This window comes from Malaya genurostris, chromosome 2 (assembly GCF_030247185.1).
Source record: "Malaya genurostris strain Urasoe2022 chromosome 2, Malgen_1.1, whole genome shotgun sequence".
In the NCBI taxonomy this organism is placed as follows: domain Eukaryota; kingdom Metazoa; phylum Arthropoda; class Insecta; order Diptera; family Culicidae; genus Malaya; species Malaya genurostris.
This window is the reverse complement of record NC_080571.1, coordinates 249,552,256-249,575,983: the sequence shown is the minus strand read 5'-3', so window position 1 is coordinate 249,575,983 and position 23,728 is coordinate 249,552,256. Positions and strand designations below refer to the sequence as shown.

Genomic DNA, 23,728 nt, shown 5'->3' with positions numbered 1-23,728 from the left:
AAAATCATACTATAGCCAATTCAAACTCGTAACTCCAACCTTTTCGCTTATCTGATATAATTTCATTTTAAACCATCTCTCAATATGTACTGAAAAAATATTAACATGAATGATGGAACTGTTGGAAACGAAATCGATGTAAACAGAGGAACTGATCAAAATGAAATCAAATGTATAAAAACAAACAAATAAAATACAGAATGAAAGGGGTATCCGGTTCCATTTTAATAAACACTCAGACGCAAAACTTCAGCTATAGCTTTATTATTAGAGGGCAAAACAAATCCAATGATAAATTATTCAATTCTACTATATTCGAGACGCAAGATTCTTTTTTTGCCGTAAAAAAGTCACCTGCTGATCAAAGTTGACGCGGACTGAATTAAAAAATAAACAATTTTCAGCTTGTAGTACATATCTCTATTATTGAAAAAAAATACATATCTTTATTATTGAAAAAAGGAAAAAGTCACAGGGGGTCAAATCTAACGAAAACGGTGGCTGAACGATAACTTTTGTTATCCATGAATTGTCTGCCTAAAAATCCGACCGTTTCCGACGAATTGCTTCACGAAGATGCCTCGAAACGCCCAAGCAGTACTCCTTATTGACCGTTTGGCCCGTCGGAGGAACGAATTCATGGTAGAGAACACCGCGGTAATCGAAGAAAACTATGAGCATCACCTTGACTTTTAGCATCAAATTTTCTTCCATCTCACGACCCTCACTGAATGCTTTATGCCTCTCAAATACTTGCGTTCGCGATAGAATAGACTCCCCTCCCACTTGGTATGACTTATCATTCTTTACTTTTTGAAAATGCCTCGTACTTCGTTAAAAGAAAAAAAAAACGACTGTTCAAAATTTTGTTTCGAAATTTCTGTTAATAAAAACTAAAAATGGACAGACGTCGAAATTTTTTTTTTAGTATTTGGTGCATCCTCCTTTAGCTCCCTGCAAAGCTTTTAAGTGTTACGATATCGACTCCATCAGCTGATGTTGAACAATGTTGACAAAATATTCTCTCGAATATTGAATTACCATTTCTAGATTCTTTTTATTATATTTTTTATTATATTATATCCACTCTATTACATTTTTATTTGATGTGTTAAAAGTTTTAGGCTCTTCTCTAACTTTACACCAAGGGCTCTTAAGAAGTAATTTGCAATCTTAGGAAAGTTTTACTGGATTGAACCTTAATAGGATTCAAGTCAAACATTTGAGAAGCTTTTTGGATCTGTTTCAGAATACGGAACCAATGATTGTCAGTTGATTTTGAACGATTGTCAGTTTCGTTCTCAAATCTAAAGAACTGGTAGTGAAAACGAGTTACATTTCAGTTGAATTTTCCATGCGGGCAACTAGGTATTGAAATACGTTTGTTTTTCGTTTGCTGGAAAATACGGAAAAAACTGAAAATATCATTAGGCAGCTTTTCGATGTAAGATTTGCATCAATTAAATCAGCACATTATCCGTATAAAACGTCTAATGGTCGATTGCTACTTAGTAACTAACTTTTAGCAGTGCAAGTGTGTCTATTTACGAATCAGGGTCATTTCGCCGAAAGCCGTTTCGCCGAAAGGCATTTAGCCGAAAAGATAATTTCGCCCAATCCTGCAATTATCTTAATATCGTGATTGAAATTGATTTGAAATAAAGACAAATGAAAGATGATAGCGTTAACGTCCATTTATTTGACCTACAATTGTAAATTGTGATTGTATTCGAAATCACTCTGTTGACCTACAATTGTAAATTGTGATGTATTCGAAATCACCCTTTCGGCGAAATGACCCTTTCGGCGAAACGACTTTCGGCGAAATGACCTATTCGGCTAAAGGACTTTTGGCGAAATGAACCGTATAAATATGCAGAGAAACAGAGAAAATTTCCTTGATATATGAATTTTCTAAAATAGTCATTTTATGAACATTATTCCCCACAGTTCAGCAGTATGCTTCGATTCAAAATATTGTTTTATAGATTTATAACAATTATTAAAATATAATGTAGTGTTGGTAGGATCGAAAATGTTGCTTCCCGGTTGCTATAAGTTGATTACGCAAATGATTTCTGATGCCTTCCTTATTCTGTTTTTTTTCTATAGGGTGATTTTTTAAGAGCTTGAGAACTTTTTTAAACAATAAAACGCATAAAATTTGCAAAATCTCATCGGTTCTCTATTTTAAACGTTAGATTGGTACATGACATTTACTTTTTGAAGATAATTTCATTTAAATGTTGACCGCGGCTGCGTCTTAGGTGGTCCATTCGGAAAGTCCAATTTTGGGCAACTTTTTCGAGCATTTCGGCCGGAATAGCCCGAATTTCTTCGGAAATGTTGTCTTCCAAAGCTGGAATAGTTACTGGCTTATTTCTGTAGACTTTAGACTTGACGTAGCCCCACAAAAAATAGTCTAAAGGCGTCAAATCGCATGATCTTGGTGGCCAACTTACCGGTCCATTTCTTGAGATGAATTGTTCTCCGAAGTTTTCCCTCAAAATGGCCATAGAATCGCGAGCTGTGTGGCATGTAGCGCCATCTTGTTGAAACCACATGTCAACCAAGTTCAGTTCTTCCATTTTTGGCAACAAAAAGTTTGTTAGCATCGAACGATAGCGATCGCCATTCACTGTAACGTTGCGTCCAACAGCATCTTTGAAAAAATACGGTCCAATGATTCCACCAGCGTACAAACCACACCAAACAGTGCATTTTTCGGGATGCATGGGCAGTTCTTGAACGGCTTCTGGTTGCTCTTCACTCCAAATGCGGCAATTTTGCTTATTTACGTAGCCATTCAACCAGAAATGAGCCTCATCGCTGAACAAAATTTGTCGATAAAAAAGCGGACTTTCCGAATGGACCACCTAAGACGCAGCCGCGGTCAACATTTAAATGAAATTATCTTCAAAAAGTAAATGTCATGTACCAATCTAACGTTTAAAATAAAGAACCGATGAGATTTTGCAAATTTTATGCGTTTTATTGTTTAAAAAAGTTCTCAAGCTCTTAAAAAATCACCCTGTATATCCTTCTGTGACTCAGTCGTTTAACGGACGTATTTTGGGATCCAACGATTCTAGGTTCAAGTCGCCGCAGCCATTTTTTTATGCCTATGAATTTCATGCCATGAAATTTTAAAATCATAATTCTACACTGAACACAAATGATTTTCAAAATGAAATTGTAGGAATTCAATTGGGCATTCAAGTTTTTGATGCGAAATAGCCATTAATCTATAAAAATGGTTGTATGTGAGCAATAAATTTACTCCTAGCAACCTTTCCCTTAGAAGTCACCCTTCTGAAGAAAATCTTCTCATGAAATTCGAAAATCTGCAATTGAACCAAAATCTGAGCGTTTCTCATGTAAACATTTAATCCAAAGAGTTCCTTAAAGGTTCAAGTTTCGCATCACCACAGTGTGGTTGAATTCTCGATCTCATCTGATCACCACAAACAATCACTAATCTAATCTACCTTCTGTGTTCCAGCTGGATATTGATGTGTGGGATTTTTATTTTGTTTCCTGTGTGGGTCAAAAACTTTTTCATCAACATAATATTCTAAGTTGATCTGTAATTGCGACCGGAAACCAGTGTTCTGGCACAGTACGATGGAAAATTAAACTCTTGATTTTTGTGTTTATTTTTTCATACTGTTGTCAAACCCTTGTTTTCATAGTTTCGAAAATTTGTCTTTCATTATTTCATTCGCAAACTCTTTTTCCAGTTCATTTTGTTCATTGGGAACTGCTGGAAGTGAATATTTTTATGACTTTACGAATTATGCACATACATCGGTTTAAATTAAAACACATCTCGATTGCAGGGTACTTTCCTGTTGAATATTATAATTTCAACACAAAGTAGTTTAAAGGTTTTCTAAGGTTCACTTCTTTCAAATATAAATTCCGCATATATGCAAGCTAAATGTTCTGCTTAAATTATTGATATAAAGCGCAGAGCATTCGTTTCCATGGAATACAGTAATTTCACAATCTTTGACAGTTTTCAATAAAAACTGAATGTTCATTTTTTCCATACATCCACTGCGCAATCTATTTGCACAAACAAAGCATAATAAAAAATGAGCACTTTTCACCAAGTTGAATCATTCAATATTCACCAGTTGCTATTCTAATTTAATAACTCCGTTGAAGCCTAACCGCCCCAGGAATCATGCAAAACAATCGGCTCGCTCGATCGACGGCAAAGGGCAGCAACAATCCGTTCCACCATGTTATCTTTGCTATCGATCTCCACTCTGTTAGATTGTTGTATTATTCTCCCTCCGTGCGACATACAACTCCGCTTACTCGAAGAAAGACAAAACCAAGTCAACCCCTATTGGCAACAGCATTTTTTACGGCAGCATTCACCTGCTGCCACTCTTCGAGGATGTTACCCCTAATCAGGAATCTACCCGAAGCGAAATGATCACACTAAGCCAGGTCGCAATTCATAATACCAAACGGCAAACAAACTCAGCAGGAGAGCTCGACGCGGTCCGTATGGGCACAATTTATCCATGGCGAACAGTTCACAGTCACTCTCGGAAGATAACCGGTAATAATAGCTGGTTTCCGGCTGTGCAGCCGAAGTTCACCCGGAGATTTATGCACTATTGGATGGCATCTTCCGATGAGGGACTCGACTGCGTCTTCAAAAAACTTTCAATTTTAACCTACAGTTGGGCACGAAATTTACGCACTATGGCTCATGATGTTCCGAGCATCTATTAATCAATTATGCTTCTCATCGACTTGAATTATTTGAACGGAAAACACTTGCGCTCAAGATCTCCGCCCGGCTGAACACTCACTGGACAGAGTGTGGTCACTTGTATGGATCCGAAAAGTAATCTGCTCTAGTTGTTTTTTTTTTTCAAATTTGCGATCATTTCCTTCCCAATACACCCAACATCGAGTTCACCCACGAAAGGAAAAAAAATAGTTGAGGAAACAACCGAAATTGTCTTGGGCTGATGTAATGCTTGGAACGTTGCTGCTACAAACGAAAGCTACGCCTTGGGTAGAGGCTGGCCGAAAGGGAAATGATATGAGACGATTTAGGTTAAGATGAATAATAGCGTACACTTAAACTTAATCACGATCGTAGTTGCTTTCTTCACTTTCGAGGGAATTGAAGTTTTATTGCGTTGGGTTGGGCTGAAAGAGAAGAATGTATTTCCCAGTGTAACCTTACTTTACTAGTGATTCGATGATGATCGAAAAAAAATTGTTAGAGAAAATGGATTATCGACAGATGTGTTTTTATGGAGAAAAAAATACATGGAACAATCGAAGAACATTTTACAATCAAATAGAATTTGCTTACAATCGCCATAAAAGACGATCATATCTCACATAAGATTCATTGTTAAATTAGCAGAACGAGCCGTATTCTGATTATATTTACTTGATTTTTATGCACTTTCATTTACGCCTGCATTTTTAAGGAAGTCATTCTTTCAAACGGTTTTAAATCAACCTGCAAATTTGAATAGTTTTGAGACCTGTTTTGAGAATTCAGTTCACCTTTGTATCGTCACTCACTTAATTTTATAAATTAATTGACCTGTACTGGCGGAACCGGAAGTAGGATCCGGATCAAATCAGTATCAACCAATGGAACCATAAAAACTTTCATTTGAATTAAGGTTCGGAAAAAATCGGTCTAGCCGTCTCTGAGTAAACGAAGTAAGTTACATTCTAGGAGACCGTTCATTTGAATCTCATGCTGAAAAAATCGATTCAGCAATCTTTAAAAAAATTGAGTGCATTTTTTTTCTCATTTAGCATTTGGCGGAATGGTCCTTTCGGCGAAACGGCTTTCGAAGAAACGGCTTTCGGTGAAATGACTTTCGCCGAAACGGATTTCGGCGAAATGGCTTTTAGCGTAATGACCCTGACCCGTTTATTTTTCAACTTAAGATTCTGAAAATCGATTCAGTCTCATTAAAAAATCGGATATATTTTCGACATTTGCAATTAAAGCCAAAAAATCGCTTTAGAAAATTGCCTTTGCACTAAACTCGCACTAGTCTTAAGTGTATTAGAAGAAGAAGTATTGAAAACATTTTTCCTTTTTCCACTTTTTTCTGCACATTGCATTTGTTTTCTATAACTTTTAGATTTTTTAAAATTTAAAATTTCGTATCCAGAAGTTGGATCTAAAGTAAATTCGACAACAGATTTGTTTGAAACTACGTTCGTGAAAATTTAACCAACCATTGCACAGTGAAGAAAAATGGATCAAAAACGCGACGATTTTTTTGGAGGCATGATACAGCTGACCACAAAGCACTTTTTTGGTGTAACATGGTCAGTAAATTCGATTCCATGTATTTAGAAGGACCGCACGAAACGCTATCATGTTCATTTTACCCCAAGTTCCCTTTTTATACTGCATTGTATTCAAGCTTAACTATATAACATGAAACTGAAGAACTTGCAGAAAAGCGAATAGAGTGTTTCCTATGTAAAAAAGTCTAACAAATCGATTGCATATTGTTTTATTGACAGCAGCAAACTCGTTGCACCGTTTTACCCCATTTCTTTTCTTGTTATAATATTCAGTTGAAATATGATCTACAATCCCAAAGCAGATCCAATGCGATTCATCAATATTGGTTCATAATACGTGCAAAACATCTGTGATTCAATTAAACACAATGGGAATGACAGTACTAGCCTGCTTAACCCGTTTTACCCCTAATTTATATCAAAAGTCGTATTTCTGGGTAAACTTTCTCTCGCATACCGAAAGCAGGCTGTTTGCGGTTGATGAAAATCGATTGATATTACGAAGAAAGACCTGAAAATAGGATTACAAATGAATTCAATGATCGCACGAATCTTGTTATACCGTTTTACCCCAATTTATCCTTTAACTGAGTCTTAAGATTTTATTCCACATTGAATTCATTTGTAATCCAATTTTCAGGTCTTTCTTCGTAATATCAATTGGTTTTCATCAACCGCAATCAGCCTGCTTCCGGTATACGAAAGAAAGTTTAACCAGAAATACGACTTATGAAATAAATTGGTTTAAAACGGGTTAAACAGGCTAGTACTGTCATTCCCATTGTGTTTGTTTGGATTACAGATGTTTTGTACGTGATATGAACCAATATTGGTAGGTCATATTGGATCTGCTTCGGGATTTTAAATCTGAATTCAACATAAAATTATATTTGTCGGAAAATTGGGGTAAAACGATGTAGCACGAAGCATGCGATCATGAACACTATCTGTAAATTATTATTTGAGGTTATATGCGAAACATAGAACTGTCTTGTTTATCCAAAATTGGTCCAAACACCGATCAGTGGAACTTTTTTTCTGTAAATTATCGGAAGAATATGACTGGGGGTAAAACAGAATGCAGTTGTTTGCGGTCAATCTTATTAAAAACAATCCATTTATCTAACTTATGAGCATGTCAGGAATACCTTACGATTGGTGGAATTGAATTTTTTCCTGAGTTTCACAGTTAGTTTTCAAAGTAAAGTCAGATAAAAGAGGAATTGGAGCAAAACGGGCATGATAGTGAATTTTGCGGATCTTCTAACTATCGATTCTACAGAAAAATTTGCATAAGAAATACCAATTTTGAAAATGTTTGCTCATGTTTTTATAAAATTATTGAGCAAAGTCGTGTTTTTTATCGTTCTTTCCCCACTGTGCATTGCTTCAAAATTCAATTTTCGTCTTGTCCTAAAGTCTTCCGGAACCAGAAACCTAAACCTGGCATAGCTGAGGTAGGTGAGACCTGCTAATGGGAAAATTTTTATACCAATCAATAAATTCTGGAGCCGTAAGTTAGATCCCAATAAAAATTAGCTGAACTTTTACCAGTTACCGTAAAATCTCCTGTCCATAAATCTGTTTAAAATATATCTCGACATAGGTCCCATCATCTGATACCCCGTCGACATCTTCATGCACTGCTTCCGCAATCATACTCCGGCCGACTTGTTTATCGTCGCGAGTCACCATCTTATTGTTAGTCGACAGACGGCTCGTAATATACAACACTCACATTCAAAACTTCACTTATTTGGCGAGAAAGTAGTTCGGATTTTCACAGTAGGTGAGCAAAATTTTTACACATTGTTTTTCTTACTTAAAAACTGAAAAGCAACTGTCGAAGACAAGCAGAATGCATGATGCTACAAACTGATTTTTAACATAAGAGGTGTCCAAGAATATGACCACCCTTTTTTAAACTGCTGTTATGCACTCTTCTCGATACCCAATTTTTCAACTTCAAGGTGCAACTACTGCGCTACAGTAGACATCAGTCTATTTGTCATCCAGCTTTTCACCCAATAAAAATTGAAACATTAAGGCTCTTATTATAGTTCTCACTTCCACTTTCACATTCACTTCACTTACATGTCACTTCACTTGATTTTACCTATTACCAGTATCACGCATAGTGAAGTGGTCACTGTGGTGGAAAAAAACTATTTTTTTCAACAAAATTTTGATGGCGTGATTTTCATAATGACATCAAGTTTATACAAGAATTACTTTTGTCTCTGAAACGAGTTTCGTGATAAGGACCCACATACACTTCACTTGATTTCCACCGTGAAGTGATACCTATAATAAGGGTCACAGTCACTTCACTTTTCACCGTGTAGGGACACCGGTAATAAGGGTTTAAATCATCCAAACATCATTTCACACGAATACAACAAACGTCTATTCTAATCTTATAATGGCAAAGGAATACTACACATTTAATGTATTAAGTAGTAAAAATAAAACTTTACGTTTAGGTTCACTACAATTCAGTCTAGCCGATCGTAATTGATCTTAGTTCATCCATTCATCCCGTCTATTGAAAACACTATTTGAAGTAAAATCTACTATAGATATCATAATCGTTTAAGATTTTACTTTTTCTCACCTTCGGCTCGTTTAATAGATTATCTACCTTCCGGCTCGAGAAAACAAGCCCATGTGCTTCGATTCATCTAAGAAATGAAAAAATCATTTTCTATTAGTACATTAATAATGATATGTTTTATCATGCTTGGTTGTTTTTTATCATGAAATAAAAATCTGTAGATCGTGCGATCCTTACCCCAAAACCATAGTTCGTAGTCATTTGGGATGACTTAGATATTACAAGAACCAACAACTATCTTCTGAAAAGATCTGCAAATTTGAATAACACACCCTGTTTAGTCGAAGATGAACATTGGTCAATCTTATCATAAGACCTCTCAATTAAATTTAAGTTTATAAAAACCATTTCAGTCATCTCTGAAGAATCGATATTAATTCCGTTTCCGGGTCTTTTGAATACTACTTCCGGTGTTTTCGGAACCATAAGTTTTGACATGGGTACAGCCAAAGTGAGTTTACGTGGAAATCAACTAACAGGATCCACGAAAATTACATTTTTGAACGGTTAGTTGAGTTAGTTCATTAGTTCATCGCTTTAAAATAACTTAGAACTGATATACTAAGTGCGTGGGATCCCGGAACACCTACGCTCGATGGAAATCCCAAAACTATTTACAAGTAAGTTCAGACATATTGACTCTGAGAAAATATTTTACACGGACGGATCACGAATTGAAGAGGCTTCGGGGTTTGGTATGTTCAACAATAATGTTTCGGCTTCATTTAGGCTTCAAGAACCTGCATCTGTTTATATAGCAGAGTTAGCAGCAGTTCATTACAGTTTGAGTGTAATCGTCACATTATCTCCAAAACCATTATTTTCTCTTCACAGATAGTCTGAGTGCAATTGAAGCCATTCGCTCAAACGCTGCTGGCAGAAATGAACCTTTTTCTTGGGCAAAATAAAACAGTGCCTGAACGGCATATTGAATAATAATTAACAAATCACAATACACTGAAGTCTTTTTTTATGCGAGTTTACGTACCGCTTATAAAAAATCGCAAAACTCTGAAAATTCGCATAAAAAATACCGCATAACTCTAAAACTTCGCATAAAAAAACGCAGAAAGGAAAACGCATAGCTCTGAAAATTTGCATTAAAAAAAACCGCATAACCCTGAAAATTCGCACAAAAAAGTCGCATAAAAAACGACCTTAGTGTAGTTTGGGTCCCGGCTCATTGCTCCATTTCAGGCAATGAAAAAGCCGATAGTTTAGCCAAATATGAAGCTAACAGTTCGGCTGAAAAGTTCGTATCGTTTAATAGAAACACACATTTTTTTGCCAAAATTCGTTTTTATTATTCCACATAATTGCCATCAGAGGCGATACAGCGATTATAGCGATCTTCCAACTTTTCGATACCATTTTTGTAGTACGATTTGTCTTTTGCCTCAAAATAGGCCTCAGTTTCAGCGATTACCTCTTCATTGCTTCTAAATTTTTTACCAGCGAGCATTCTCTTGAGGTCTGAGAACAGGAAAAAGTCACTGGGGGCCAAATCTGGAGAATACGGTGGACGAGGGAGCAATTTGAAGCCTAATTCGTTCAATTTCAGCATGGTTTTCATCGACTTGTGACACGGTGCATTGTCTTGATGAAACAAAACTTTTTTCTTCTTCAAATGAGGCCGTTTTTTGAAATTTCGTCCTTCAAACGCTCTAATAACGCTATATAATAGTCACTGTTCATGGTTTTTCCCTTTTCAAGGTAGTCGATGAAAATTATTCCATGCGAATCCCAAAATACAGACGCCATAACCTTACCGGCCGATTGTTGAGTCTTTCCACGCTTTGGGTTCGGTTCATCGCGTGCAGTCCACTCAGCTGACTGTCGATTGGACTCCGGAGTGAAGTGATGGAGCCATGTTTCGTCCATTGTTATATATCGACGAAAAAAATCGGTTTATTTCGATATAACAGCTCCAAACACTGCTCAGAATCATCAATTCGTTGTTGTTTTTGATCGATTGTGAGCTCACGCGGCACCCATTTTGCACAAAGCTTTCTCATATCCAAATATTCGTGAATAATATGTCCAACACGTTCCTTTGATATCTTTAGGGTGTCAGCTATCTCGATCAACTTCACTTTACAGTCATTGAAAATAATTTTGTGGATTTTTTTCACGTTTTCATCGGTAACAGCCTCTTTTGGACGTCCACTGCGTTCATCGTCTTCGGTGCTCATATGACCAGTACGAAATTTTGCAAACCACTTACGAACTGTTGCTTCGCCCGGTGCAGAGTCTGAGTAACACTCATCAAGCCATATTTTGGTATCGGCGGCACTTTTTTCATCAAAAAGTAGTGTTTCATCAACACACGAAATTCCTTTTTTTTCCATTTTTTTCACAATAACAAAAGTAGCTTCACTCAAAATGCAATATCTCACAAACTAATAATCAGACAGCTGTCAAATTTATACACGTATCTTTTGAAGGTTGGTACTAACTGAAAATGGTATGGATTTAATTCTAGTAGCGCCCTCTCATAGAAACGATACGAACTTTTTAGCCGATCTGTTATTGAGGGTGAAATTTATGAAAGACCGATTGCTTTTAACGAATTCTATAGTGCGTCCCGCCAAAAAACACTTGCCGATCTGTTATTGAGGGTGAAATTTATGAAAGACCGATTGCTTTTAACGAATTCTATAGTGCGTCCCGCCAAAAAACACTTGCCAGCTGGCAAGCTTCTTGGGATAACGATGATCTGGGTCGGTGACACTCAATTATTCCTAAAGTATCGACAAAGGCATGGTTCAGGGGACTGGATGTGAGTAGGGACTTCATTTGTGTGATGTCCAGACTCATGTCCAATCACTACGCGTTAGATGCACATCTCCTTCGAATTGAACTTTTCAAAACTAATCATTGTGCTTGTGGCGAAGGTTATCGCTATATTGATCATGTCGTTTGGACATGCATGTAGTATCGTGATGTCAGATCTCGACTAATAAATTCCTTGCGTACCCAAGGTAAACTATCTAATGTCCCAGTTCGCGACATTCTTGCTTGTCGAGACCTTCCTTACATGAAACTTCTTCATCATTTCATTAAGTCCATTGGAGTTCCAAATTTTATTTTATGTTAGACTGTTTTCTCTTCCATGAGTTCAACCAATAGCCAACTATATGATATTAAATAAAAGTTTTGAATGTACAACATACTAACCAACATACTAATATGATATTCGAAATGTATAAGGTTTAAAGTACTATGTATTGTGGATGCCACGGCAAAGAAAAACTTATGTATATTGCCTATGAAATAAACGTATTTATGGAAAAAATGATATACTGAAGAAGGTTGCAAATAGTACACCGAAATAATAGTATATGTTTCTTTTGCTATCTCGTGACATTAGTGGCAAAATAGTGTAGATATTACAGAGGAATTAAATGGAATTAATTTTATTTTGAAGCGAAGATCCACAAAATGGAATAGGTTTGGGATCAATGGGTTTGGGATCAATCAGTTGTCATCATTTTTTGCGTCTCCCCACAAATGTGACCCTACACCTTATAACTCCGGAACCGGAAGTATTAATTATAAATGGAATCATACGGCTTTTAATTTGAATGTTCAGTGATTTTCACTGTTTTAGTCATCTCTGATGTGAATACCATTATAAAGTCTTTTGTTCATTATTTCCGATGCTTCCGTAACCAAAATTTGGAGACCTGAATAGTCTAAGTGGAGTTCTCCCATCCACGATTAGCAGTAGTTACCCACAAACCTAGCTATCACTAGCTAACATAATTTTGAAACTTTAGTATTTTTAATTCAAGAGCTATGAGATTATTTTAAATTTAACTTCATGCGTCTAATTTATGCATGAAGAACTAATAATCGTAAAGTTTACCAAAATACACCGTCATTTGAAGGCCCAATAACCAATCACCACGACTAGATAAATGATTGAAGCTAAATTTAACTTTCGTATAATTCAGATAAAAATATAATTAATTTCAATTTAACAAAATACACTAAAACAATCACAATTATGAATTTCTCACTCCATAAAAACTTTTTAACTTGACGTAAAATTACTATGTGCTAATGCATTGTAAATAGAGCAGGTCAATTTATATCAACACACTATTTTTACCTATTATTACAGCATTTATTATTTATCACCTCAAACCCTGGAAAGATTTTCAGGTGAATGTCTGACAACAGTGGGTTAATTTCGGTTTGGTCGATAAATAATTCACACTGACATGCACTGGTAGTTTCTCCACCCACTACTATTTTGTATTTTCATTCGCGCGTCACGCATTCTTGATTTCCTCCAATCATGAGCCAGCTGTGAACGATATCGGATCGATGTTGATGATGGTTGTTAGCTTCATATACGCTCCCATTCGACGGCAATGAAAACATCAACTAAACAATTTTCACGTTTCCCCCTTCCGAAATTCGAACGAGTCTGGCATACCGCCAAGGCACACTTACTCTCAGCAGATTTTAGCTATAAATTTTCGCGCGTGAAATAGCACGATACGCGCACACTCATCAAACCACGCCCCTTCAATTCTAACGCGATGATTATTAATTCCACCCCTCTTCTTCTTCTTCTTCTTACAGGCCTCTTCCTTTAGTTCAGTTTCTTCGTTTGATTATTTACTATCACAGCAACAGAACCATCCTGAGCAGTCATACCATCAGCTAGGCGCCTTCGGTCCTTCTCATCAACAATCTCAACACCAAGAGCAGCAAATCGTACCAGAACTGTTGCCAACATCGAATCAGTTAGACAAATTTGTGGACTTTTTTGGTTCATCACAGTCACAAACACAAGCAGAGTCAATCGCTACCGAATCATTCATAGATCAAGCACAACATTCTAACAGCTCCAGTGATACTTTGGTTGGACTCGAAGAACATCCCCCCACGTTCGGTGAATCGAGTGATAGTATCTCCTCGGTCTTACTGAAAGCCTCCTACAAGGACGATAACCTCGCCGAACTAAGAGATCCTTTCAGTACAAGTTCTCCTCGCACGCAAGCCACCGAACCCGAACCAGATCTCCTCCTGGAATCATCTTCTACTGAAGAGCTTGGATTATTAACCCTTCGATCGAGCAGTGATCCAGTTCTCGCAAGTAGTGCTCGACAACAGCAGCCTCCAAGTCATCCTTCCTTACTGCAGCAGAAACAACAGCCGCAACCACCGCGACCCAGTGCAAGACAAATCACTTCGACAGAAGTAGTTGGTACTAGTGGAGTAAGTTCTATTCTACCAAGCTTTCAAGAGACATACCCAATTAAGTACAATCAGCTAGCCAACTTTGGCTTAAAAATGGACGAAGATTGTTTCAAAATTGCTGCCTCGCCGCATCACCAAAATGTCAGTTACGGTCATCAAAGCTACGGGCATCATACCGCCGTCCAGCAGCCACATTACGAATTCCAACAACACACGGCAGCTCCCAACATGCAATACAGCAATCCAACATCCGGTGGAAGCTTCTACTCACCCGCGTACGAACAGCACGCAGCGGTAAGTTGTAATTCGAATCTTCTAGCAATAGCTATTTAGTTAACTATTTTCCCCATTCACAGAGCTACGGTGCAGTGACACCACAAGATTCCTACTCTCTCCCACCATTCCCTACAATAGCCGAACTACATGTATCGACCACGTGCTATCGGCGCGCTTCACTACCGCTCCAGCGATCAGAATCTACATCCAGCAGTGAAAGTCCGAAACCTCCTCGAGCAGGAATTTATAAATACACCGCTCTACCAAGTGCGTCTAGTTCAGCATCTAGCTCTCCCGGTTACATCAACAATAATAATCCGAATACGGTGAACAATAACGAAGTAGCAGCCGCCACGGCAGCAGCTGTCGGTGCTGTCACTCCAATTCCTCGTGGGCCGACTCCCCAAAGCCCTTCTCAGCTGTGTGCTGTGTGTGGTGACACCGCTGCATGTCAACACTACGGTGTACGGACGTGTGAAGGGTGTAAGGGGTTTTTCAAGCGAACAGTACAAAAAGGCTCCAAGTATGTTTGCCTCGCAGACAAGGCTTGCCCTGTGGACAAACGACGGAGAAACCGTTGTCAGTTCTGTCGATTCCAAAAATGTTTAACCGTCGGTATGGTCAAGGAGGTAGTACGAACCGACTCTCTGAAAGGTCGTCGGGGTCGACTGCCGTCAAAACCAAAATCTCCACAGGAATCACCACCGAGTCCACCCGTTTCGATGATTACTGCCTTGGTACGAGCTCACGTCGATACCACTCCCGATCTCGCTAGCTTAGACTACGGTCAGTATCGTGAACCTGGCCACAATGAACCAATCATCTCTGAAGCGGAGAAGGTACAACAATTCTACAACCTCCTCACAACGTCTGTTGATGTGATCAAGCAGTTTGCCGACAAACTACCCGGATTCAGCGATCTCAGTTCCGATGATCAGGAACTCCTGTTCCAGTCGGCATCCCTTGAATTATTTGTACTGCGGTTGTCCTACCGTGCTCGGATCGACGACACCAAAATGACGTTCTGCAACGGAGTTGTTTTACACAAACACCAATGCCAACGCTCGTTCGGCGATTGGCTCAATGCTATTCTGGAATTCAGCAAAAGCTTACACTCGATGGAGATTGACATCTCGGCATTTGCCTGTTTATGCGCGCTCACTCTCGTAACAGGTAAATATTATTAGTAAAACATAGGAAGAAATCACTCTCACCTCATTCTCCGATTCCAGAACGATACGGTTTACGGGAACCGAAAAAGGTCGAATTACTGCAGATGAAAATCATCAGCAGCTTGCGGGATCACGTGACGTACAATTCAGAAGCCCAGCGGAAGCCACACTATTTCAATCGGCTACTGGGGAAACTCCCGGAGCTACGATCACTTAGTGTCCAAGGATTGCAGCGGATATTCTACCTTAAGCTAGAGGATCTCGTACCGGCACCGCCATTAATCGAGAACATGTTCCTCGCCAGTTTGCCATTCTAAGCTGAGAAATAGGGTGAGCAATAAAGCAGGCTCAGTTTCCTGATGCTTCGAACAATTCACGGGAAAAAGCCAACCAAGAATGACTAGATAACGACATGCAAGTTTTAAACTATTCATAGAACTATCCATGAATTTTATAATGCTGCTGATTTTGTTTCGCCCGTGTGAACGTGGAAGTGTGTTATTCGGCGCGTGTGATTACTAGGCAAAGAGCCGAATTTAGATATATCTTTCACAATAAATGTGCAAATCACAATCGACTACGGTTAGGTTAGGTGTTGCCTGTCCAGGTGTATTTTTTCCTTTAGATGTACAAACATGTTTCATTTCCCCCTGAAGCTGATGCTGTTAAACGATGACACAGTCAAGTATGTGATAGTTGACGATTTGGTATTTATTGTGCAGGAAGGAATATTTAATTTGATATTTGAATTTGATCTTCCACTGAGTACTGCTTATATCATTTAGTTTTTATATCACCCTAGCAATGTGATGTATGTTCCTCTGCTTATTATTATATTTTGTTTTCGAACCTATGATTTATTTGAATCACAATGAAAACTTTCTTCGTCGACGGTTTTTAGAATGGTCTACAAAAGATTTTGACCGACCAATTGGATTAGTCTTTGTGTGTTCCTGGAATACTTTCTTTTATTCGAGGACAAATCTTTTCTGAGGTAACAAATTTATCTGGTTGACCAGTAAGGAGGCCTGGCAAAGTTTTTAAATATTTGCGGGCTAGATTCAAAAAGTCTGAGAACTCGGGAAAATGTCTGTGGGCTTAAAGTGCTGAGAGTATCGAGCGGTAACGATTATTGAAGCTACTCTAAGAATTCTGTTGATTTGCGGACACCCAGGGCCGCCGAGAAGGGAGGGGGGGGGGTCGAGGGGTAAAGGGGGATTTCTTTCGGGCCCGGACTTTTTAGGGAGCTCGTAAAATCGAAGATTTAAAATTTTTTGGTGTTGCAGACATAGACTTTTCACTAGTGCTGTAAAATTTCAATTCAATCATTTCAATGCGTTTTTAGGGTTCATTCACACATACTGTGTTATTAAGGTTCATTCACACATAATTGAGCTGACATGGCACCGTGAACGGAAGGTGACATTCCTCCATGTGTGATTAAAACACGCATTCACACTTGTTCAGCATCGTTCCGTGTCGGGACAAATCTGAGAAAGGTTGAACACACGTTTTGTTTGTTCATTCAAAAACATCACCATCCTTGAACGGAACCTACGCAGTTATACTCGAGGAAACATTTAACATGTGTCGCAAACAGACATTGCTTGTAGTTGAATCTGAGTGTATAAAAAGAGCAGAGATGTCAGGCAAAAATTTCAAATATCTTCAGTCAGAGTTGCAAAAGTCAGTGAATCCGAAAAAATGTCTGCGGACTTTCATTTCACTATAAAGTATGACACACAAAATTTTAAAAAGTCTGCAACAAAAAATGTCTGCAGCACTTCAAAAGAAATCTGGCATCTCTGACGAAGGCTGATCGTTTGGAATCGTCACTCTCTTTTTTTCAGTTTCATTCCAAACGAGTAAACTGTTCACCACAATATAACTCTTAGGGATGCCGGAATCTCTATCAATTATTCGAGTAATCTATGAATAACCCAGATAATCGAATAACTTTTAATCGATTAGCTCGGTAGCTATATTCGATTAGTATTCGATTAATAATTCTTATAATCGATCTAAATTCAATCGACTATTTGAATTTGAAAAATCTGACATCCATAATAACGCCAAAGAAAAAGCCAACATATCGGATGATGTTTTAAAGTCGTTGCCAACATTACGGATAAAAAAGTCGTCACCCATCTTATACCAGAGATGTCAAGTCTGCCGATTTGTTTGTAATTATGTGGGTTTCTTATGAAAACTGCAGATATTTTTTTCGGCTAAAGATTTTCGACCATTTCGGCAGATGGTTACCTTAGTTTTTTCACAGACCGACTACAAAAGTGTCAGACTTTTGGAACTGATTCGATATTTTTCGCGTGATTCCTACCATAAAATATACAGAAATCTCACAGTACCTATATGTGGTAATTTACAATACCTATTCACTTAAATTCACACAATAACCCATAACTCCTACAGGGTTCTCAGATGTTATTCAGTTGTTCACAGTTTGATTGTGATTCTGGAACACTGCAAAAAATCCTATAAAAAGTACAATTTGTTTTTGGCACACACGACTTAGGGTGAAGCCAGAGAGAAAGCGACACGCGACGCGAAGCGAAGCGATGTGAAACTTGACAGATCGCATGGAGTCGCGCGGCAGAGCTCCGTCCATTCAAGTTCAGCAGAAAAATGACAAGTATGTCAGAGTGAGTGCGATGCGATCGGTTAGTAGTCGCTCGAGTTCACTCTGACATACTTGTCATTTTTCTGGTAAACTTCAGTGGACGGAGCTCTGCCGCGCGACTCCGTGCGATCTGTTAAGTTTTGCTTCGCGCCGCTTATCGCTTTCTCTCTGGCCTCACCCTTACATTCCAAGAAAAATCAATCAGGTAGATCACTTCTGATATGTTTAGACTATTTTAAATTTAAATAATCAGTACCTTGAATTACAATTCACTTTTGATTACTTGTTCTACTAATCATTTGCTGTTTCGCATCGACTTTAAGTTGCACTTTTCAATCATAAGAAAACAGTATTCGTAGAAAAAGGAGCAGTTTTCTCCGCTGCAGTTGAGTGAAAATTCCAGAACAAGGAATATCAGTTCCTTTAGTACATCGTTGCCCATTCAATGGCGTATTTCCCACGTAGAACCGGTATCCCAGAAACATGCGGTATCCCACGAATTGCTCTTGGGGTATTTGATAAACGCTGTTTACCAAAAGTTGTTATTCAATCACGAAGCAGTTTGCTTATTTTTCGAAAGCTGTTCATACCTAAAACGTTTCCAGAAAAATATAATCGCAAAAAGATCGGTAAAATCTACAATCGTAGCTCATGTTACCTTAAAGTAATTATTTTTTTATTTTGTTGAGGTTACCAGTGTAAAATAACAAATGTTGGAAACAATGTGTAACCCGCTTTTCAAATATAATTTGGATGTTGAAATAATCACTACGAGCTTTATTTGAAATCATTCCTATTATTTTCCATACCTACACAGCAAAAATGATGAAATTCACAAGTCACCCGAATCCACATATTCATAAGAACGTTCGTCAAAAGACAAATTCGAAAGTAGGACTCGAATCTGTGGCAAACATACCCAGCCTTCCATACCGGTGCGTAAAATAACATGTTTCAGTACTTAAAAATACATCAGAATGTTAAGTTAATTGTAAAAAGTATGTTCTTTTTCACGTCCGAGTTTATCGGTCGCAGAGGGAATACTTATACACGATTTTTTCTTAGTGTGTACGCTATCACTCTTTCTTCAGACCAAAAACATTCTATATTTTACAACAGTTTAATTACAATCAGATGTAATTTCGGATTCAATATTACACCTTCTTTATTCCCACTTTATAAGTGCATCTTCAACTATCACATGCTTTCGTCATAAAACAAAAACAAATTCCAACCCGAAACATCATCTAAACAATTAGCCTAGGTAACTGTCGTACTATTCATATAAAACAAGAGATTGGAATCATGTGATGATCCATATAACTCTTTATTAAACTCTCAAACCATTCTCCGGAAATGTATCCGTTATTAACAGATAAAAGATAATCATTAGTATTCTGATTTTCCAATTACCTATAGATGTCTCCCAAATCTGATCCATTAGTTGAAATAGCATACCGTTAAAGTAAATATTCCTAATGTTTTATATTATAGAAAATAGTTGTATATTGCATAAAACAAACACAAATATTTATAAAAATCGTATCATAAAAAAAACAGTAAATGTGAGAAGTGGCATAGATTTTATACCAGACATAGCAAAAACAAACCTATTAAAAGACACAGTTCACATTGATTTAATCTACTTTAACCAGTTTGAACCGGAAACCTATACATGCGTGAGTATTTGATAACTCATCAAATGCTTACCAAGGCAACGAAAAGTGCGGATCAAGAAGCGGTAGTACAAATTTTACCTAATACACAAACAAATAAAATCACGTTGCGTTGATGTGATGAAACAGAAAGATTTGATAGAATTCTCAGTTCTCGTCGAATACTCGATTTTCATCCCCATCCTGCAAATATGGAGATGTTCTTGTTTTCAATCCTTATCCACGTCGATTGTGAATGTGGACCTTAGAAAACTAGAAAGAAGAAAACAATGCGATATTTTTATGCTAGTCCATTATGTTAAACTTTGAATTTGGAATTTCTACTCCAGAGAATACGTTTGGTTAGTATAGTTTTTAAGTTTCCTTATACTCCAATTCCTAATTCAATCATATTTCCAATCAATTGGATAAGATCAATACTCATTAAAGGAAGCACAAATTTTCTCCTTGCCAGTTAGTCGCTAAGTTTGTCTTACTTAGTCTTACGGAAAGCAACTTAATATAACACTATTACGTTACCAGAACTTGCCATTGACCTTATTTTGTTGAACAACACTATTACGTTTTTGTTGTATTTGATTTTAATCACTAATCGTTTAGTTTAGACTAAATGTACACAATCGCATAACTTAGTTGCATACCAAATTAACGACCCGATAGAGCAGCTATGTATATTTAGTAAACAAAACTGCCATTTCATTCAAGAATAATTTCTATTGTTCAAGTTTTTGTTTAAACAGTAGCCACGGTAATCCATCAAGCAAATACAAAAAAAAAGAAATGTCACTTGTGCCTGTTGAACAATTAGATAAACAATCCCGTCACCCAAATCGTTTTCTATACAAAGCCTTCAGATCCTTAGCAACCGTGATGTTTACACGTTTTTCGATCGTTTTTAAAATCTTTTTGAAAACCTTCTGACCTAACCCGCTTTCAATGAACAAATACCTAAAAGTGCCATTTAATGCCCGAGAAAAATACTGAACACCGAATTCGGCTGATAGAAATATGTCAAAGACAAAGGAATGCGCCGGAAATCATTACGAACTGGATGCCTTTTAGCAGTGTAAAATGTTACAAACAAATCAGTCATTCAAAATGAAAAAAATATTTATATTTCGCAGATGTCACTATTCGGATACAAATTTTGAGATTGGATTTTTTTTCTAGCAAAAAAAAAGAAGTGTGAACTAACATATTCGAGAAAAACAAACATTTAGTTTATCATGAAATGATCAGTTGTTTATGGTAACCCAATCTACAGTGATAACAGTTTCCTTTTTGATGTAGGTAGCATTTGTGATGTATTGATAGAAATTCGGTTTCACATTTTTATGTTGTCCTGGACTAATTATTCTGTGATTGCGTCATTTAATTAAAGTGAATTACAATACATAATGAAATTCATTCTATGCATAATGTTTATTACTAAAAACTAACAATCGGCTATTTACACGGAAAAATTCTACGTATATGATACACAGATGACTTGACAAACTAGTTCGAGTTTTCAACTATTTACTTAAGCTAATACTTAAAATTTAACATTTTTGTGTATCACAGAACGGCCAATCGAATGAAATTTCTAACCTATAATTGTAAACTAGCGCAAGAGTAACTCATGCAAAAAATTATAGTATTGCTCGCCAATCATGTTCAACATACATTGAATAATGCGAAGACAGTATTTTTTTTAAATTGATGTCTTCTAAACCTTATTACAATTGACTGTATGAAATTTAAAGAATTAAAAAGCAACCCCTCACCGTCCAATCTCATTTGGGAATACACTAATCTGATCGAATTTACGATGAACAACAATAAGCCATGTAATGAAAGGGGCTAGTTGCACTCCAGCCTATCTAGAAATCGTACCTAAATCACTTGTTTCCAATCAACAAATTTCCGTGACTAATATCATAGCTTTCTGAATATCATGATTTCTGAATATTCACATTTATCTATAACTTAACACCAAGCGAGTCATTCATGAATGGAATGTAATTTGATGCATTAGTACAAAGTAGATGAGGAAGCGTACGTTAAAAGCCACTGGTTTTCTGTTCGATCCTCCGATTTACCGTTAGCTGAGGCAAACTGTTCTATAAGTAAACTATACTATGAAACCATCAGAAAACATATCCTGAAAATGCCTATACAATATCCTTAACAGAAACGTGTTATACCCTGATGATCAATCGCTTCAACGCGTACGAACAAATTATGTTAAATAGTATAAGCTTTATTTTTATTTACTTTCTTTTCAAAACATCAGAAACAAATTTTTTAAACTGAACAGCGAGATCTGTTCGAAAGCATTCAGCGAAACAAACTTTAGAATATCTTCTTGAATACCATTGCGAAGTTCAAATACGTTACAACACATTAGTTTTAAAAGAAATCCGAGCGTGAACTCAAGATACATGACAATTGCAAACATAAAAATTCTCATAACATATGTGTTAAACTAGAAGATGGAAATTTAATTTAAACAAGTGAATGTTGTCAGAGCACACTACGATTTTAAGAAATCAGAGATACCGAAATATACATATACGTATTTCTTTATTGTTAAAATATGTTCAAAAATTCCTGTGTTTGTTTTATTCCGCCCGTCACACATCCTTCCGACTCTATGTCCTTAGAACCAGTATGTCAACTGAATCGTTCCATCGGCAGTTTTCTGCGTATCGACCGTGCTGGCCTGACGTACTAACCGCCGCATGGACTGCCTTCTCAGTCGAGCAATCTCCAGCGGAGTCTTTTCGGTGGTAGCTGCCGGATCGTGCGTACCCGCATTGATCGGCATGCCAGAGTTCAACTCCAGTGCCGTATCAGACGCGTTATGCGAGAGGCTTTCGTACGAGTTGGCTGGTGATTTTTTCGTCGGTACACACCGGAAGCAATCGTCAAAGGTCCAATCCTTACCAAAGATCTCGCCATCCTCGAGCGTTTGCGGCAAGCGTTGATGAAGCGTCTCCGGTAGACGCAATCCGGTGAATCCACCAGCTACTGAAACGCAGCCCATGATCACTAGTGGTAAAATGAGGTTTTCTTTTCCCTGAAAATAAAAATCAACAAGTCAATTAACTTCCATTCACAATTTTGATGTTTTATAAACTAAATCTTATACGAGTTATTGAATGCAAAAAGCGAATAAGTAAAACTTATTTTTGAAAAATTCGTTTGAAAATCTCTGATTGCAAAATCCGGATAAAAAATGCATCCGATTTTCGGTACTGGAATTACAGGGTGTTTAAAAATGCAAACAAATTTGCACTCAATTTCCTTCGAGATGACTCAACTAATTTCATAAACTTAGATTCAGATGGAAGCTCATCTGGTACCATAGATTCATCTGGATTCGGTTCCCAGGACAAAAGTATTATGTGCGAAAAATGAGCAAACATGCAATCCATTTTCCCAGAAATGACTATGGGACTTAGAATCCCACAGAAATTGTCTGAAGTTTATTTGGATACGTCTTCCGGTTCCGGAATTACAGGGTGATTAGTGTAAATATTTCAATTTCAGGCTACGTCATCAGAGACCATGTAAAAAAAAGCAAATTTCTTAAAATTGGTTAATAAATTTCTCTAGTTAGTACAAGTTGTTAATTGACAAACTCAGATCAGTTTGATCTGCCCCGATTTCCGACTCCGAAAGTTCCAATAATGATGATCAAAAACTCTAAAATGGAACTGATCTCGATGTCGCACAGTTGGGTACACCGATTTTCACTAATGTCGTTTTCGCTTGAGAACACTGACACTGACCCAGGGCAGTTTCATCAAACAAACACTTTTCACGAAACTGTGTTGAT

At 37.3% G+C, this 23,728-nt stretch overlaps 2 protein-coding genes across 4 annotated transcripts in view; one reads left to right on the top strand and one right to left on the bottom strand.

The window, feature by feature from the left end:
• The window catches only part of LOC131429314 (nuclear receptor subfamily 4 group A member 2), a 312,103-nt gene extending 295,939 nt beyond the window's left edge, over positions 1–16,164 (top strand). The window contains exons 3-5 of the mRNA XM_058593378.1: positions 13,523–14,437; positions 14,500–15,592; positions 15,652–16,164. Of these exons, the coding sequence (XP_058449361.1) occupies positions 13,523–14,437; positions 14,500–15,592; positions 15,652–15,908 (2,265 nt within the window). The 3' untranslated portion in view covers positions 15,909–16,164. The remainder of the gene's footprint in view (positions 1–13,522; positions 14,438–14,499; positions 15,593–15,651) is intronic.
• Positions 16,165–21,103: 4,939 nt separating this feature from the next.
• LOC131429313 (carcinine transporter) overlaps positions 21,104–23,728 on the bottom strand; it is a 41,123-nt gene continuing 38,498 nt past the window's right edge. For all 3 annotated transcript variants that reach the window (XM_058593376.1, XM_058593374.1, XM_058593375.1), the window contains exon 6: positions 21,104–22,966. In XM_058593376.1, the coding sequence (XP_058449359.1) occupies positions 22,547–22,966 (420 nt within the window). In that variant the 3' untranslated portion in view covers positions 21,104–22,546. The remainder of the gene's footprint in view (positions 22,967–23,728) is intronic.